This window comes from Mus musculus, chromosome 10 (assembly GCF_000001635.26).
Source record: "Mus musculus strain C57BL/6J chromosome 10, GRCm38.p6 C57BL/6J".
NCBI classification, from domain to species: Eukaryota; Metazoa; Chordata; class Mammalia; order Rodentia; family Muridae; genus Mus; species Mus musculus.
This window is the reverse complement of record NC_000076.6, coordinates 127776405-127796217: the sequence shown is the minus strand read 5'-3', so window position 1 is coordinate 127796217 and position 19813 is coordinate 127776405. Positions and strand designations below refer to the sequence as shown.

General features: G+C 43.6%; 1 protein-coding gene across 1 annotated transcript; it reads right to left on the bottom strand.

Annotated features, from left to right (window-relative positions):
• Positions 1-3520: 3520 nt before the first annotated feature.
• Positions 3521-19813, bottom strand: Rdh9 (retinol dehydrogenase 9). Its single transcript, NM_153133.2, has 4 exons — positions 19421-19813; positions 7352-7610; positions 5866-6029; positions 3521-5402 (listed from the first exon to the last, which is right to left on the bottom strand). The coding sequence occupies exons 1-4, from the start codon at positions 19731-19733 to the stop codon at positions 5185-5187; spliced, it is 954 nt and encodes a 317-aa protein (NP_694773.1). The 5' UTR covers positions 19734-19813; the 3' UTR covers positions 3521-5184.

Genomic DNA, 19813 nt, shown 5'->3' with positions numbered 1-19813 from the left:
TGCAGTATCAGTACATGGTTTGAAGAAATGAGTCCAAAATCAAGAGTGCTTCCTGCTATTCAGTGGAACCCAAATTCATTTCCTGACAACCATATTGTATGGCTGAACGCTTCTTTCCATTTTTCTTTTCTTTTCTTTTTAAAAATTTATTTATTTTATATATGTGAGTACACAGTCGCTATCTTCAGACACCAGAAGAGGGCATCAAAACCCATTGTAGGTGGTTGTGCACCACCACATGGTTGCTGGGAATTGAACTCAGGAGCTCTGGAAGAGCAGTCAGTGCTATTAACCACTGAGCCATCTCTCCAGCCAGCTAAAAGCTTCTTGTAACCAGCAACCCTCATCTTCCTTCCTATCACGAGCTTTTGTCCCCGCTGGCAAAAACACACTCAGGACAACCGGAATCTTCTCCGGCAAAGCTTTTATTGCTTACTTATCAGGAGGGGAGACCCCGAACCGGGAAAATGGCTCTGCTTATATAGCCTGCAGCGTGACGTTTCAGCACCTGATGTGGCGTGACAGCTTCTGATTCGTTGCTTGCCCATCACCCCATTACTACGCTGCGAGATGGGCAGTGACTAGGCGTGAGTTCACTCTTGCACTTGCGCATAAGGCTTGTTTACTAGTTAGGCGCAGTGGAAGCCAGCACCATCTTATAATGGCGATTGCTCATGGCACACACACACACACACACACACACACACACACACACACACGATTGCTCGCGGCACGGCTCTCCACATCTCCCCCTTTTTATTTTATTAAAATTTGAGGCTGGTCTAGGCCTCTGCAGTCATGTCCATCTGCTGTGGCTCCTGTCTTAGGTCATTCCTCCAATGTCACAGCCTTTCCTGTCATAGGGTAACCCTATCACCACTGGGTCCCGTGTCTTAGGTTGGTCTGTGCATGAGGAAAGTTGCCCGTCTCTGGATACCGCAGTACTGTATGACAGTAACTGCTAAATGACCTAGGGCGAACTCTATAAAAGAGGCCAGCCACCAATGTCAACTAATTTTTGAGCATAGATAGCCAAATTTCAGGGGAGGCCCCTTGCTCGATGGCAGCAAGTGCTTGAGTTATCACAACCTTGTCATTTGTTTGTTGGGTTCTGAGCTTGCAAACTAACCAGAGCATAAACACAAGTCCACAGCAGGTGGCAACAGCAAATAAAACCACCCCCACCCATTCCTTAAAATAAGAAAATGTAGATGAAATCCAGGAGGAGAGACCCTCTGTCAATGACAGGTCCACTCGTGTCGAGTTGATCTTTAGAACAACCACTCTCAGGGCCTCAAGGGTCTCATCGAATCTTTCAGACCAATTTCCTGCAAGATACAAAGAAATCTGCCTAGACAGATTAGCAAACATGTAAATATTGATTTTTCCCAAAGGAGGAAATATGCATGACATCCATTTGCCAGCTCAAAGAATGGGAGCTAATAGTGGAGCAGGACTGATAGCCTAGCCCTTGTAAAGAGTGTGAAGACTAAGTTACAGGCCAGGTTTTTGGCCACCAGTGAGAAGAAATAATACTTTTGTCTGCTCCTGTATCTAAAATTCCCTTAAATTGTTTCCCTTCTATAACTAACTCCAAGGATGGCCTGGAATCTAAAGGCATTATTAAGTAAGCAGAATCATTTCCAGTAGAACCAATCCCTCTGGCAGCTCGAGGAATACCAGAGGAAGGAAAACAGCCATGTAGGCTTGGCAAAATTATTAGTTGAGCTATTCTGTCCCCTTGTGATATAGAAAAGACACCTTGAGGACAAGAACAGAGAACCTGAAGTTCCCCTTTATAATTCTGATCTACAACTCTAGGGTGGACAATAAGACCTTGTAGGCTGCAAGAGCCTGCCTTGTATATCTCTAATTGAACGACAGTCCTTAGCCCAATGATATCCTTTTCCACATTTAGTACACAATCCTGGTGCTGTCCTTTTTATAGGGGCTCTGCAGTCCTTTTTAAATGTCCTGGTTTGCCACAATTAAAGCAAAGTTTGAGCTCAGTTGAATCTGAGCGCCTCCTCCTCTGCAGAATGGCTGCTGCCAATCCAGCATTAGTGAGTGGCCCTCCAAGTTCATGGCAAACCTTCAACCAGTCCTGCAGTCCCTTGCTTTTTCTAGGTGTAATAGCCGCCCTGCATTCCTGGGTAGCCTGTTCATATATCAACTGTTCAATTAAAGGGATAGCTGCTTCTGTATCTCCAAATATTCTCCCTACTGCCTCTGTCATTCTAGCCAAAAAATCTGAGAACAACTCCTGGGGGCCCCGAGTGATCTTGGTCAAATGCCCACTTGCCTCTCCCTTCTTAGAGAGTGCCTTCCATGCCTTAACAGTGGCAGCTGAGATCTGGGCGTACACTCCCCAATGATAATCTATTTGGTTAGCAGCATGCTGTCCCTGACCTGTAAGTAATTCTAACGTCCATGTTCTTTGGTCCCCTTCCATGGTGGCATTGGCCCTTGCCTGCATCTGGCAGGAGTCCTGTCACAAGGCTTTCCACTCAAGATACATTCCCATACTGGGGGCTGCAGCTTTTACTACAGTCTGCCAATCACCAGGAGTCATAGCATGATTTGCAAGCCTTTGACTTGTGCTATAGTGAAATTAGCGCTGACTCCATAATTGCGAACTGCTTCTGTGAGCTCCTTAATCTGTATATACTCTACCGGAGCGTGAACACACCCTCCCTCAGCTCTTTCAAAAACTGGGAATGCTTGCTGCACTTTTCTCTGTTCCTCTTTTGGAATGAATGAATCTGAATGATACCTCTGCACATAAGGCTCTGAATGGTACCTCTGCACATAGGGCTGAGGTGCACTAGGACCCTGAAGCCGACAGTCTGGAGGCCGAGCAGCAAGCTGGCTTTCACCAGCCGCTTTGTGCCTTTTTCTGGACTGAGTAGCTCGCTTTTTATCTTGCTGGTACCTTTCTCCCTTATAACGAACTGCTTCCTCCTCCAAGTCCGTTTCTTCAGAGGAACTAAGTCCTTCATCTGATTCTGAGCTACTAAAAGCTAGCTGCTTAAACTCATCTAGTGGCAGGTATAAGTTCCTTCTCCTAGAAACCTCCACTGATTGATCTTTTTTCTTTTTTTTTTTTTCCCTTCTCCTTCCTTCCAATCTCTCCCCAGGTATTCTTCCCTGACATTAACTTTTCCTCGGGTTCAAGACCCATGGAAAGGCCTGTATGCTTAATTGGTGCACCATGTTTCCTCTTTGCTCCTACTCTCTCTCCCCGCTTTACCTCTGATAGACTGTCTTGAATTTCGTCTAGAATTCTCTGCCCTGCCTTAACCACTTGTTGACATGCGAAAAGGAACAAAAGGCTTCTAACACTGGAGAAAGTTCAAGGCCAGACATACCTCATAAAGCTGTAATTTGTCCCGCAGTTCTGGTTCTGCCTCGTGAACGAGGGATCTCCCTTGCACCCGTGTGATGGTAGGTCCCGGATTTCGGCACCACTTATCCCGAGCTTTTGTCCCCGCCGGCAAAAACACACTCAGGACAACCGGAATCTTCTGTGGCAAAGCTTTTATTGCTTACTTATCAGGAGGGAAGACCCCGAACCGGGAAAATGGTGCTGCTTATATACCCTGCAGCATGACGTTTCAGCACCTGATGTGGCGTGACAGCTCCTGATTCGTTGCTCGCCCATCACCCCATTACTATGCTACGAGATGGGCAGTGACTAGGCGTGAGTTCACTCTTGCACTTGCGCATAAGACTTGTTTACTAGTTAGGCACAATGGAAGCCAGCACCATCTTATAATGGCGATTGCTCACGGCACACACGCGATTGCTCGCGGCACGGCTCTCCACACCTTCCCATCTCTGAAGGCTCTCCCACACATGTACCATACAGGTACACACAAATATGCTCAATGGTCCTAAAACAAACTCTCAAAATAACATAGGTAAAATGAATGACCATGCAACTGATAGGGTAGAGGAATTTCTATTTTCATTAACCCAGAAATCATTGTTTATTTACAAGTTTCTCCTGCGTCCCCTCTTCCCCCACATTTCTACTGAGAGAAGAGGAGTCAGGCATCTATGGGAACCCCTCCCCAGGGCACATCTGTATTGAGCCCAGGATTCTCTGTCTCTTCCACACATGATTTCCCTGCTCAGCCTACTCTTAAGACTCACCAACCTAGCAGCAGGCAGAGCCAGATCTCAGAGGCCATGGGAAGTTCAAGACCCTTGCTCTTTTGAAAAATTCCCAAAATATGAAAAATTAGTGTTGAGAAGGATACTCTGTATATGGTGACATAGTTAGTTTTCAGGGAGGGATGGTCACTTAGTGATTCTACAGAAAAGGAACTTGTGAAGCTGAGGCCTACAGGTAAATTCTGTCCATGGACTTGCATGCACAGGCTTCTGCCTTATGTGTTATTATTAAGTTTTAAATGGAGAGCAGTTGTTCCCACTCACTGGCAGGAAGGGATGAGACAGTCAAAGAAAGTAACTGCTGGCCTGTGCCAATCCTTCTCAGGACATTCCCTTTACCTCTGTGTTCCAAATTTCACTAAAGGGTAAAGCCATACTTCAAAACGCAGAGCAACAGAGATCACCTCATATTACCTTTAAAAATAAGAAGTGACAAAAAAAAAAAGAAGAAGAGAAAGAAACCCATGATTTCAATATAAATGAAAAATTGGTGTCTCCATCCTTTGCTAGCTTTCACCACCAGGAACTGAACCTTCCACGCAGAGGCTGGCAAGCTGACTCCAGGGAATGGGTGCTGGCATTATTAGTGACTCCCTCAGACTTTATACCATGGACAGAGGTGACTGCAGAGCAGGGACACTTCCATGCTGCATAGGGCTTTAAACTAGCCAGGGCATGTGCATTTCCTGCAGAGGAGGACACAGAAGAGTGCTTGGCACAAGCTGGTCCCAGCCTCTTCATCTGTGTCAACCTTCATGGTAGCCATGATGTTCATAGTCTGGGCAACAGCCAGATCTCTTGTAACTGAATCCCTTGGCAGAATTCTTTGCCTATTTCTTTGGTCATCATCAGTCTTCAGTAGTGTCATAGGAGAATTAATGAGATGAAGTGTGTTGACTAGAACCCCAGAGTAATAAACTCCCTCCCTCAACCCTCCAAATTTCCCCTAAATATTCTCTCTCTCAAACTCTACCTACATCTCCCCAGGTATGCACATAGGTGAACACGTCAGAGGGCTTTCTCAGGCTTCAGGGAAGTCCAATAGAGAAGGGCATCCACAAGAAAGGTAGGCAGGTAGCTCAAGGGGAGGTAGAAGAGCTTAGCATCCCAGCCAGCTGAGTATCGGGTACGAGGGTGACAGGCAGTCAGAGCATGCTCCATGCAGTCAGTCACCAAAGACAGGTCCTTGTTGCACCTCTTGTCCAATTCGTTTAGCCTTTTCAGATCTATGCAGAATGAGGAATGATTCAGGTGGTCATTCAGCTCCGCACACTCCTGTCTTACAGCAGAATAAATGAGACTCTCCGTTCCCTATGTGGGAGAATCCGTGTATCTGAAACCCAAGCCTAGCCTGTCCTAGTTCCTCAAAAGGACCACAAACATTCTTCAAGAAAAATTGTGCACTCTGTCACCCATCTTAGCTCATAGAGAGTGCTGGTCTCAAACCACCTCCCATCCCTGAGTTCACTGATATCGCTATGACCATGAGAAGATCAGAAGGAACAGAGCAGCATGTTCTGAAAGACAAGAACTCCTTTACAGCCCCATACACAAACTGCCACAACCACAGGGAAATGGGTCTGAATTACTATTCTTTGAGGAAAAGGGTGAGGCATTAGAACTCCTAAAATTAGAAGGGGGTTAAGAGTTTGGGATTTTATGTAGCTTTGTCCCTCAGAGGTTACTTACAGGATGCCAGGTACTTCTCGCCATAGATCTCCCTGATTTCTGAGCTGGTCTGGTCCCACAGCATCTGGGTATTTGAGCATAATCTGGCACTACTGGTCACACCGGTCAGGAAGAAGCCAGGCTCTATAATAGCCACCTTCACCCCAAAGTAGGAGAGCTCCCTCCTGCAAGACAGACAGATAGACATCAAGGACTTCAGAGAACTTTCAGTGAGAACGTTTTAATATGAGTACAGTAACATGCGAACAGGAGCCTGTGGTGAGGAAAGGCCACACACTTTGGATCTGGGATGTACAGGAAATAGGGAAGGATCTTGGGACAAGGGAATTGCCTCTGTGCTCTTAGTATTTGACACTAATTATTTGTTGTGTGTAGCTCACTGCCCTAAAACTAGACATTCTGGTCTATGGCACTGTATAACATCTTTCTCCAAGTAGTGCAGATGCAAAGGACTCTAGTCCTTGTCCAAGTCACCTTCACCTCACTACTAAGTCTATATCTACCCCACATCTGTCCCAGGAAGCTCTCAGGACACCCGTACCTGCACCCACCCACACCCATCCACACACACAAACACACACAGACATATACATACATACACACTGTCTACTTCCTCACATGTCTCCACAGAGCAACCTCCTAACTCCAACTTCCTCACATTGGCAGCCACCCTGTTCCCTGCCATAAAGATCTTCCCTGTTTCCATTCCTTGGAAGGTGTGATGGTTTGTATATGCTGGGCCAGGGAGTAGCACAATTAGAAGTTGTAGCCCTGGTGGAGAAGGTGTGTTACTGTAGGTATGGATTGTAAGACACTCATCCTAGCTGCCTGGAAGACAGTATTATGCTAGCAGCCTTCAGATAGATGTATAACTCTCAGCACCTCCTGTTCCATGCCTATCTGAACACTCCCATGCTCCCACGTTGATAATAATGGACTGAGTCTCTAAACCTTTAAATGCCATCCACAATTAAATGTGGTCTTTATAAGAGTTGCTTTGGTCATGGTATCTGCTCAGTAAAACCCTAAGACAGAACTGTTGCATTGCCAAGAACAAGAAAATACATAGCATCCTGAATATGATAGAAGCACATAAGTTATGCTAGAATGTGTTTATTGTGGACTCTAAAAGGGGCCTGATATCTGTATGTGGAATTGAAAGAGATATTCACCACAACTCAAAACCATGCTCAGCATATAGAGGTCAGGGGAATGGACTCTTCACCCAAGAACCTCACAGTTCAAATCCTACCCTAGTGTTGTCCCACAAGGCTCTCCCTCCTCCCTAAAAGGACAAAATGAACTAAACTCATGTCTCACCATGGCCTCTTGTACAGACTTGGAAATGTGCTGGCCAGTGAATGATTCAGGGAGGGGAAGGTGAGAGAGACGCAGAACCAGACTCTCCTTCCGATGATGTGACTTAAAGAGTGGTTAAATAAAAATCCTCCCAAAGTACCCCTCGAGTCCCCTGCCCTTCCAGTACCTGAGGGAGTCTGAGAAGGCCTCTACACCATACTTAGAGATGCAGTAAGCACCACCACACAAAGATACTCGGCCCAAGACACTGGCGACGTTGATCACACGACCCCTTGCCTTCCTCACTAAGGGCAGCATGCTCAGAGTCACCTCGATCAAGCCCAACAGGTTCACATCCAGTACATGTGCAAAGTCCTGTTTCTTCATCCACTCGTTGGGACCCGAGGGGATGGAGATGCCAGCGTTGTTGACCAGGCCCCAGAGTCCTGGGGACAGTGGAAGGAGAGAGTCACACAACACAGGCTTAATTATGGATGAAATGCACATTCAATAAGGTAAGCACACTGTGACATGTGTTTATTAGAGAATAGGATGCAATGAACAAGAACATGGTATCCACAGGGCTGGGTTCTCATGCCAGAGACTGCTGGCTCAGAGCATGGACACCTTCATCCATGAAGTCTTCTGGCCCAGCTCCTTGCCAGGAATCTGCCAGAAGTTCCTTTTCACTTGCTAAGTTTCAGAAAGGATGGTGGACACATGGTGTACCTATGTTAATCTGGAGACCATGAAAGTTTGTTTGTATTTACAAGTTGATGCCAACTCTAGAGATTTTATTCTCTTATTTGTTGTGGTGGTTTAAGTGGCAATGGAAGCCATAGGCTCATATATTGAAATGATTGGCCCTGAGAGAGGGGCAGTGCTTGAGGAGGATTAGGAAGGCTGGCTACCATTTTAGATGACCAGTCCATTATCATCAAGGTGGGAGCATGGCAGTATCCAGGCAGACATGGGCCTGGAGGAGCTGAGAGTCCCACCTATTGTTTGGAAGGCACCAAGGAGAAGCTTGGCTTCCATCCAGCTAGGATGAGGGTTTTAAAACCAAAACCCACAGTGGCATACCTACTCCATCAGGACCACACTTCCAAAGAGTGACTCTCCCTGTGCTAGGTATAGTCAAACCACCACACCCTCCAAATCCCCATTACAGGCTGCACTCAAGTATACTAGCTGCTCTCTCAACATAATGATAAGGCTATTTAGCTGTGGTGGTTTACATATGCTAGGTCCAGAGAGTGGCACTATTAGGAGGTATGGCCTTGTTGCAGTACATGTGTCCATGTTGGAGAAAGTGTATCACTATGGGCATAGGCTTTACAATCCTCATCCTAGCTCCCTGGAAGCCAGTCTTCTCCTGTTTGCCTTCTGAACTACATGTAGAACTCTCAGCTCCTCCTACACCATGCCTGCTTACATGATGCCACGCTCCTGCCTTGATAATGGATTGTACATCTAACACTGTAAACCAGCCCCAATGAAATGCTATCCATCTGTGAGTTGCCTTGGTAATGGTTTCTGTTCATAGTAGTAACCCTAACTAAGACAGAAGTTGGTACTGGTACTAGGACTGTGGTTTTGCTGTGATAGGCCTGATTGTGCAGTTGTTTGGAAGAATGTGGATTTGGGGACTTTGGGTTTGGAAAACCGGAGAATGTTTTAAGTGGGGCTATGGAATATGGAAGACTTATTTGCTGAGGGTGATTTGAACTGTGGAAGCCTGGCTCTAGATGTTTCAGAGGAGAAGAATTTTAATATGTGACTGAGAGACTGCTCTTTTGATATTTTAGTGTAGAATGTGTCTGCTTTGTACTCTTCCCTGAAAAGTCTACCTGAAGCTAAGGTAAGGAGATTTATATTAACTGCATTGTCAAAGAAAGTTCAAACAAAGCCCAAGAGAGACTTTGTTCTCTGGTTAAGTCTCATGATGGGCATTTTGAGCAAGAATACAAGCATAGAAAGTAAAAATATAAAATGTATGGTCTAAGTAATAAATGGACACCAGGATTGAAATGAGGGTGAATCGTGTATTCAAGGAGATAAACAGATTAAGGAAGTGTTGACTTTGTGGCAAGATCCCATCCAGCTATGGTTACTGTTTTTGTGTTTGCCATTGAACAAGGAATAGTTATATCATATTACGCTCTCCAGTTGAGTCAGCTGGACAAGCCAAAAGGCTTAAAAGTCACTCATGAGGCAAAAGAGTTTCAAGGAAGCTCTCCTCCTGGAGTCTAGCATTCCCTACCCATACATTAATTTTCCATTCCTGCGTTAGTCTAGTGTATGGATCCACGTGCTCTCTTTCAGTATTTTCCTATTATAAGTACTTTTTAAAATTGAATTCTGACATGGCTAAAGCCTTCTGCCAGTGTTCCAACAGTCCTAGAAATGTCCTTGAGCAAGATCATGGGCTTGGAATTCAGTAAGATTTTAAAAGCTAAGTCACTCCCTTACACAGGAATTTACCATCACTAAGGAAGAAGGAAGTGTCAGACCAAAGGAGAAATCAGAATAGATACTTAGAACTGTAGCAGAGTTACACCCATACACACACGTATTTACAATGGCCTAAGGGGAAGGTGGACCATACAAGAGACTAAAATAGGAACTATGGCAAGGGCGCAAAGCCCTTGACCCTGGCTTCTAGGATTAGTGAATCTTAGGTGGAGCCCTTGTTGATCCCAGCTGTTATCAATGAATTCTATCCCAGGTGGTTCCTGTTAGACCTTTTGTGTTTGCATTCCTCTGTTTTATTTAAGATTCCGGTTACCTCAATTGTACCTTGCGAATATGTCACCCAACTTCCTTATTGTCCTCTGCATAAAAAGTCTGATGCTCGATTTGAAAATTACACTCAGATTCCACACAACTTCTCCTGTGTGTGTCTGTTTGTCATTCATCCACGCTTTGCCCACCTGAGTCGAGAGACCGGTTCCACGCAGACACAGGGACCCAGAGGGTCTGCGGCATCATATTGCCACACCCACTCCAGTAAAGGCTATGTGATAGGCCTAAAAGCCTGGAAGCAGTCCTGAGGCAAAGAGTTTCACAGAAACTTAGCCTCCTGGAACCTTGGCATTCCCATAGCACATATGCTCCAAACTTGTCCCCGCATTAGTCTGTTGTATGGATCTGTTTGCTTTCCTTCAGTTTTGTTTTATTATAGTGCCTTTAAGGATTGATTTTGACATATAGCTAAGTTAGATTAGCTTCCACTAGTGTTCCAATGTCCTAGGCAGTCCTTGAGCTGACTCTCAGCTTGGAATTCAGTAAGAATGTTACCTATTCAGTAACATTCAAAATTACCTCTAGTAGAGACAATGAAAGTAATCAGGCATTACAATTTACTTGAATAGAGCTAGAAATCTCAGGGCTAGTCTACATAGTAATTGCTTACAACAATAGTCGAGTCACACCCATACACAGGAATACACAATGGCCTAGGAAATAGGTGGGTTGTATTATTATTCATGAAAGTGTTAGTAGAATGGAATTCCCCTGGTGCATGTTTTTCACTAGGCCCAGAGGAATAGCATAATCAGGTATTTACTAAGGACCCCTAGTGGTGGGTTTAACAATAGACTAGCTTTGCATCTGACCATTCACCTGGCTCCTGTGTTTAGCTGATCTTAATTAAGGGTTGTTCCTATTCTCAGTTGTAAACACTGCCTGGCTCCCCCTAGCTTTTTATGTATGCATTTTCTTTATTTTGTGTATAGAAACGATGTACCTTGGCGGATGTATTCGCCTGTCTTTCTTGTCTTTATTCTGTATTAAAAGTTTGGTGCTTGCTTGGAAAAATTACATTCAGATACACACTCTCTCTGTGTCTGTGTCTGTTTGTCATCTGTACTGACTCCTTGCTCACCTGTAACCAGAACCCTGAGTTTTTCTGAGGATTGAGGACCTGACTGAGGTCTGTCTGCAGCATCATATTAAGTGTTATCATTAACTTGTTACTGTTTTCACTTTAATTTAAATCTGGAGTGAACTACAATCCAGAAATGAAAGACACAGACTTTTGATCTGGATCTTGAGGAACAGTGGCCATGAAAAGCTTAGGCCCAGTCAAGGTAGTACATGCCTTTGCTCCCTGAAGTCTGTATCAACCGGATCTCAGAGTTCAATGACAGCCTGGGACAGAACAAGTTCTAGGTGAAGGAAAACTTAGATACAGGCAAAGCAGTACAAGCCTTTAATCCTAACATCCAGGTCAGTCAAGATTATGAAGAAAGTGAGTTGGAAAACAGAAAACTCCTAATAGAATAAGGGGGCCATGTTCCATGTCCAGCAGGCAGCAGAACTCAGTAGGTTTGGCCATCTGACTCTGGCTATGGAGTCAAAAATAAAAGGGATTACTGGGACAATTGATTCTGTTTAGCTTGACCCAAGAAATTAGTGGTGATTAAGGAAAGACCAGCATCATTGAGGTGAAATCTTCTGGGAAGTGTTTCCTGAGAGCACAAAGAAGCTATGGTCCAGAGATTGCCAAGGTTGCACTGCATACTGTTCCTGGACCTGGCAATGTGAAAGATTCACCCAGGAGGTACTGGATTTGAAGGTATAAACGGGTCATGGAGAACAGCTCAGACTTGGCACTGTGAGGCAGCAAGGGAAGGCCATTGGTGATGGTACAGCCTCAGTTGCAGTTGATGACCCAGGACTGAAGGTGTCAGGCAATGAAGTCAGGGCTTGGCACCATGGAGAAAGCCTATGAGAGGGTATTGGTGAAGCCTAGTTGCAGCACAAGACCCCAGTACATTAGAGATGCCAGTACCATGGGATGAACAGCAGCACCAGTGGGGTAGAGTCAACAAGAGCTTAGAGTTCTGTAGAGGGCAGAGCTTCAGATGTGTCCCAAGCCCTTTGGAGGATCCCAGAAGATGATGCATGGATCAAAGACATTGGAACAAAAAGCTTTAATGTTGAAGATGCCTTGGAGACTCCAAGATGTTCCAAACGCCAGAGTCATTGGATAGCTGCTGAGGAAAGGTGCTAACAGGGAATGGAATCAGCCCATGAGAAAGAAGATTGAGCAGTAAAAAAAAAAGTGAAGATGGAGTTGGAGATCTGAAGATGGCTTTGATATTAGATGCAAAGATGTAGAGTTTTGACTTTGACCAGCAGTTTTCCTGTATAGGTTCAGGGATTACAGTTAAGAGATAGCGTGAATCTCAGAAAACACATTGATCTTTGGACTTTTAACAGTATTGAGATTGTTACACAATCTGGAAGTTGGAAGTTGGATTAAATGTATTTTCATTATGCTATGTTTAGGTATGATCCCCATACACTCAGGAGTTTGAACAAGCCTATGAAGGCCAGAGAGTAGAATGTGGTACTTTGAATAGGCTTGACTCAGAGAGTAGCACTACTAGGAGGAGTGCACTTGCTGCAGTAGGTATGGCCATGTTGGAAGAAGTGTGGCACTGTGGGCATAGGCTTTAGACCGTCATCCTGGCTCCCTGGAAGCTAGTCTTCTTTGTTTTGCCTTTGGAAGGAGACTGTCTTCCAGACACAGCAGGACTGCTGCTCACATGAACTCATAGAGACTGTGGCAGTGCATGTAACACCTGTACAGGCCCAGTGAGACAGTGTTCATATATATATCAGATATTTTAACTCTAGGAACACAAAATCGCATGTTTACAGACTTAGAATTGACTAGAAGTATCCAAGACAGTTCTTCTTTCTCTTCTTCTACTTCTTTTTTTTTTTGCTTTGCTTTGCTATATTTATTTTTTTAATTAGATATTTTCTTATTTTACATTTCAAATGCTATCCCAAAAGTCCCCCATACCCTCCCCCACCAAGACAGTTCTTAAGACAACAAGTACAAAGAACAAGCTGAGTGAGGTGACCCTTTCTGTCAATGCCAACAGGAAGGAATTGAGCAGCAGGTTCATCAGATGGTGTCCAGTCCCATTTCTAGAACCCTGCCTCAAACACCCAAGCCAGAAAAACACAAAGGGAATAAATGATACCCAACACAAATGCTCAAATTAGTGGGCCTTGGTTAAGGGTCAATTTATTTTAATTCATTGAATATTATTATTGTAAGTAATGTTCTTTAAGTGGCAAAGTGGCTAAAAAAAAAAAGAAGCTTACATATTTCAAATGGAAAGAAAACACATACATTAAATCTTCAGGTCAAAGTGTTACTGGTTTTTATACACTGGATAGTAAATTGGAGGTTAATTGTAGTTTGACATGTCTAGAGTTTAGAACAATAACTGTTTCCAACTTGTTTTTATTTAAATTTATCATTTAAATAATAACAAAAATAGTTGAGGGAGAGACAAAGGGAGAAAGAGATTGATAAGGCAGTGGGGTGTGTGTGTGTGTGTGTGTGTGTGTGTGTGTGTGTATAAGAGAGAGACCACAGAGCTTCTGAGGTGGCGCCATTTTCGGCTCCAGACAACTGGCCACCTTCGCGGCCAGAGACAGGTGTCCGCCCAGCCCGGGAGGCTTCTGCCTCAGGTTCCGCGGAAGCCATCTTGGTTCCGGGACTCCGCGGAGGGCAGTCTGCCGAGGTGAGAGTGTGGAATACAGAGGCTAGTAGTTTCTGGGACAGGCGAGAGCCACAGAGCTTCTGGGGCAGCGCCATTTTCAGGCTCCAGACATCCGTCCACCTTCCTGGCCAGAGGACAGGTGTCCACTCAGCCTGGGAGGCCTTTGCCTCAAGATCCTCGGGAGCCATCTTGGTTCCGGGACTCCTTGGAAAGTAGTCTACACAGGTGAGAGTGAGGACTACTGAAACAATGGCTTCTGTGACAGGCCGAAGCAACACAGCTTCTGGGAAAGATCCTGTTTTGGGCCTTCATCTTCGGCCAGGGGGAGGTCCAAACGCCAGATAACTGTGCACCTTCCCTGGAAGAGGAGAGCTTGCCTGCAGAGACTGCTCTGACCACTGAAACTCAGAGGAGAGAGCTAGTCTCCCAGGTCTGCTGATAGAGGGTAACAAAATCACCAGAGGAACAATCTCTAAACAGAGACAACTATAACAACTAATGCCAGAGACTACCAGATGGCAAAAGGTAAACGTAAGGATCTTACTAACAGAAACCAGGACCACTCACCATCATTAGAACACAGCACTCCCACTTCGCTCAGTCCAGGGCACCCCAACATACCCGAAAAGCTAGACCTGGATTTAAAAGCATATCTCATGATGATGGTAGAGGACATCAAGAAGGACTTAAATAACTCACTTAAAGAAATACAGGAGAACACTGCTAAACAGTTAGAAGACATTAAAGAGGAAGCACAAAAATCCCTTAAAGAATTGCAGGAAAACACAACCAAACAGGTGATGGAATTGAATAAAACCATCCAAGACCTAAAAAGGGAAGTAGACACAATAAAGAAAACCCAAAGTGAGGCAACGCTGGAGATAGAAACCCTAGGAAAGAAATCTGGAACCATAGATGCGAGCATCAGCAACAGAATACAAGAGATGGAAGAGAGAATCTCAGGTGCAGAAGATTCCATAGAGAACATCAGCACAACAATCAAAGAAAATGGAAAATGCAAAAAGATCCTAACTCAAAACATCCAGGAAATCCAGGACACAATGAGAAGACCAAACCTACGGATAATAGGAGTGGATGAGAATGAAGATTTTCAACTCAAAGGACCAACAAATATCTTCAACAAAATTATTGAAGAAAACTTCCCAAATCTAAAGAATGAGATGCCCATGAACATATAAGAAGCCTACAGAACTCCAAATAGACTGGACCAGAAAAGAAATTCCTCCCGACACATAATAATCAGAACAACAAATGCACTAAATAAAGATAGAACACTAAAAGCAGTAAGGGAAAAAGGTCAAGTAACATATAAAGGCAAGCCTGTCAGAATTACACCAGATTTTTCACCAGAGACCATGAAAGCCAGAAGAGCCTGGACAGATGTTATACAGACACAAAGAGAACACAAATTCCAGCCCAGGCTACTATACCCAGCCAAACTCTAAATTACCATAGATGGAGAAACAAAAGTATTCCACGACAAAACCAAATTCACACATTATCTCTCCACGAATCCAGCCCTTCAAAGGATAATAACAGAAAAAAAAAAAAAATACAAGGACAGGAACCACGCCCTAGAAAAAACAAGAAGGTAATCCCTCAACAAACCTAAAAGAAGACAGCCACAAGAACAGAATGCCAACTTTAACAACAAAAATAACAGGAAGCAGCAATTACTTTTCCTTAATATCTCTTAATATCAATGGACTCAACTCCCCAATAAAAAGACATAGACTAACAAACTGGCTACACAAACAAGACCCAACATTTTGCTGCTTACAGGAAACTCATCTCAGAGAAAAAGATAGACACTACCTCAGAATGAAACGCTGGAAAACAATTTTCCAAGCAAATGGTACGAAGAAACAAGCTGGAGTAGCCATTCTAATATCTAACAAAATCGACTTCCAACCCAAAGTAATCAAAAAAGACAAGGAGGGGCACTTCATACTCATCAAAGGTAAAATCCTCCAAGAGGAACTCTCAATTCTGAATATCTATGCTCCAAATACAAAGGCAGCCACATTCATTAAAGAAACTTTAGTAAAGCTCAAAGCACACATTGCACCTCACACAATAATAGTGGGAGACTTCAACAAACCACTTTCACCAATGGACAGATCATGGAAACAGAAACTAAACAGGGACACAGTGAAACTAACAGAAGTGATGAAACAAATGGACTTAACAGATATCTACAGAACATTTTATCCTGAAACAAAAGGATATACCTTCTTCTCAGCACCTCATGGTACCTTCTCCAAAATTGACCACATAATTGGTCACAAAACAAGCCTCAACATATACAAAAATATTGAAATTGTCCCATGCATCCTATCAGATCACCATGGACTAAGGCTGATCTTCAATAACAAAATAAATAATAGAAAGACAACATTCATGTGGAAACTGAACAACACTCTTCTCAATGATACCTTGGTCAAGGAAGGAATAAAGAAAGAAATTAAAGACTTTTTGGAGTTTAATGAAAATGAAGCCACAACATACCCAAACTTATGGGACACAATGAAAGCATTTCTAAGAGGAAAACTCATAGCTCTGAGTGCCTCCAAAAAGAAACTAGAGAGAGCACACATTAGCAGCTTGACAACACACCTAAAAGCTCTAGAACAAAAGGAAGCAAATTCACCCAAGAGGAGTAGAAGGCAGGAAATAATCAAACTCAGGGGTGAAATCAGCCAAGTGGAAACAAGAAGAACTATTCAAAGAATCAACCAAACGAGGAGCTGGTTCTTTGAGAAAATCAACAAGATAGATAAACCCTTAGCCAGACTCACTAGAGGGCACAGGGAAAGTATCCTAATTAACAAAATCAGAAATGAAAAGGGAGACATAACAACAGATCCTGAAGAAATCCAAAACACCAACAGATCCTTCTACAAAAGGCTATACTCAACAAAACTGGAAAACCTGGATGAAATGGACAAGTTTCTAGACAGATACCAGGTACCAAAGTTAAATCAAGATCAGGTTAATGATCTAAACAGTCCTATATCCCCTAAAGAAATAGAAGCAGTCATTAATATTCTCCCAACCAAAAACACCCAGGACCAGATGGGTTTAGTGCACAGTTCTATCAGACCTTCAAAGATCTAATTCCAGTTCTTCACAAACTATTCCACAAAATAGAAACAGAAGGTACTCTACCCAATTCATTCTATGAAGCCACAATTACTCTGATACCTAAACCACAGAAAGACCCAACAAAGATAGAGAACTTCAGACCAATTTCCCTTATGAATATTGATGCAAAAATCCTCAATAAAGTTCTTGCTAACCGAATCCAAGAACACATCAAAACAATCATCCATCCTGACCAAGTAGGTTTCATCCCAGGGATGCAGGGATGGTTCAATATACGGAAATCCATCAATGAAATCCAGTATATAAACAAACTCAAAGACAAAAACCGCATGATCATCTCGTTAGATGCTGAGAAAGCATTTGACAAAATCCAACACCCGTTCATGATAAAAGTCTTGGAAAAATCAGGAATTCAAGGCCCATACCTAAACATGATAAAAGCAATCTACAGCAAACCAGTAGCCAACATCAAAGTAAATGGTGAGAAGCTGGAAGCAATCCCACTAAAATCAGGGACTAGACAAGGCTGTCCACTCTCTCCCTACCTATTCAACATTGTACTTGAAGTCCTAGCCAGAGCAATTAGACAACAAAAGGAGATCAAGGGGATACAAATTGGAAAGGAAGAACTCAAAATATCACTTTTTGCAGATGATATGATAGTATATATAAGTGACCCTAAAAATCCCACCAGAGAACTCCTAAGCCTGATAAACAGCTTCAATGAAGTAGCTGGATATAAAATTAACTCAAACAAGTCAATGGCCTTTCTGTACACAAAGGATAAACAGGCTGAGAAAGAAATTAGGGAAACAACACCTTTCTCAATAGTCACAAATAATATAAATACCTTGGCGTGACTCTAACTAAGGAAGTGAAAGATCTGTATGATAAGAACTTCAAGTCTCTGAAGAAAGAAATTAAAGAAGATCTCAGAAGATGGAAAGATCTCCCATGCTCATGGATTGGCAGGATCAATATAGTAAAAATGGCTATCTTGCCAAAAGCAATCTACAGATTCAATGCAATCCCCATCAAAATTCCAACTCAATTCTTCAACAAATTAGAAAGGGCAATCGGCAGATTCATCTGGAATAACAAAAAACCTAGGATAGCAAAAAGTCTTCTCAAGGATAAAAGAACCTCTGGTGGAATCACCATGCCTGACCTAAAGCTGTACTACAGAGCAATTATGATAAAAACTGCATGGTACTGGTATAGTGACAGACAAGCAGACCAATGGAACAGAATTGAAGGCCCAGAGATGAACCCACACACCTATAGTCACTTGATCTTCGACAAGGGAGCTAAAACCATCCAGTGGAAAAAAGACAGCATTTTCAACAAATGGTGCTGCCACAACTGGCGGTTATCATGTAGAAGAATGCGAATTGATCCATTTCTATCTCCTTGTACTAAGGTCAAATCTAAGTAGATTGAGGAACTCCACATAAAACCAGAGACACTGAAACTTATAGAGGAGAAAGTAGGGAAAAGCCTCGAAGATATGGGTACAGGGGGAAAATTCCTGAATAGAACAGCAATGGTTTGTGCTGTAACATCGAGAATCGATAAATGGGACCTCATAAAATTGCAAAGCTTCTGCAAAGCAAAAGACACTGTCAATAAGACAAAAAAGACCACCAACAGATTGGAAAAGGATCTTTACCTATCCCAAATTGGATAGGGGACTAATATCCAATATATATAAAGAACTCAAGAAGGTGGACTCCAGAAAATCAAATAACCCCATTAAAAAATGGGGCTAAGAGCTGAACAAAGAATTCTCACCTGAGGAATACCGAATGGCAGAGAAGCACCTGAAAAAATGTTCAACATCCTTAATCATCAGGGAAATGCAAATCAAAACAACCCTGAGATTCCACTTCACTCCAGTCAGAATGGCTAAGATCAAAAACTCAGGTGACAGCAGATGCTGGCGAGGATGTGGAGAAAGAGGAACACTCCTCCATTGTTGATGGGATTGCAAGCTTGTACAACCACTCTGGAAATCAGTCTGGCGGTTCCTCAGAAAATTGGACATAGTACTACCGGAGGATCCCGCAATACCTCTCCTGGGCATATATCCAGAAGATGTCCCAACCGGTAAGAAGGACACATGCTCCACTATGTTCATAGCAGCCTTATTTATAATAGCCAGAAGCTGGAAAGAACCCAGATGCCCCTCAACAGAGGAATGGATACAGAAAATGTGGTACATTTACACAATGGAGTACTACTCAGCTATTAAAAAGAATGAATTTATGAAATTCCTAGGCAAATGGATGGACCTGGAGGGCATCATCCTGAGTGAGGTAACCCAATCACAAAGGAACTCACACAATATGTACTCACTGATAAGTGGATATTAGCCCAAAACTTAGGATACCCAAGATATAAGATACAATTTGCTAAGAACACACAGCTTGGAGGACTCAGTGTAGAGGTAAGAGGACAGACTGATGTGCTAGAGAGGGGCAGAATCTGCAGTTACACCAACTCCACCCTGACTCCCACCAGGAATCTTTCCAGGACTACACAGGCCTTCCCTTCACACAAAGACAGAAAACGAACAGCACAGACAGGACTCTCAGTGGTACCTCTGTTCCCAACACGCTCCTTCACCCACTGAGTGGCTGTCACAATACTCTCTGTCTTGGTGACATCCAGGATCACTGTCTCCAGCCTGTCAGATGTCTTGTTCCTCAGCTCCTCGGCTCCCTTCTCCGTCAGACATGCAGCCAACACTCTCATGCCTCTCCTGTCCAGCTGTCTGGCCAGCAGGTTCCCAAAGCCAGAGTCACAGCCCGTGATGAAGACATACTTGTCTTGGAGATAGCTCACCACCTGCCTCTCCCTGAAGAAGCACAGGAGAGTCCAAAGGCCCACCAGTGCCACTAGAAAGAGCCACATAGTTTGTAGAAGCCAAGCAGAGAGAGAGATACTCGGTGTCAAAATGAGCCTGGCCTCTGCTCACACAGGAAGGTGTAGGC

What these genes read in the sequence shown, in the direction of transcription:
- Rdh9 (NM_153133.2), bottom strand. Translation starts at nt 19,733, where the DNA reads ATGTGGCTCTTTCTAGTGGCACTGGTGGGCCTTTGGACTCTCCTGTGC. An exon ending in GCCTTCTCAGACTCCCTCAG is followed by an intron (nt 6,030 to 7,351) that starts GTACTGGAAGGG and finishes TCTGTCTTGCAG; the next exon opens with GAGGGAGCTCTCCTACTTTG. An exon ending in CGAGAAGTACCTGGCATCCT is followed by an intron (nt 5,403 to 5,865) that starts GTAAGTAACCTC and finishes CATTCTGCATAG; the next exon opens with ATCTGAAAAGGCTAAACGAA.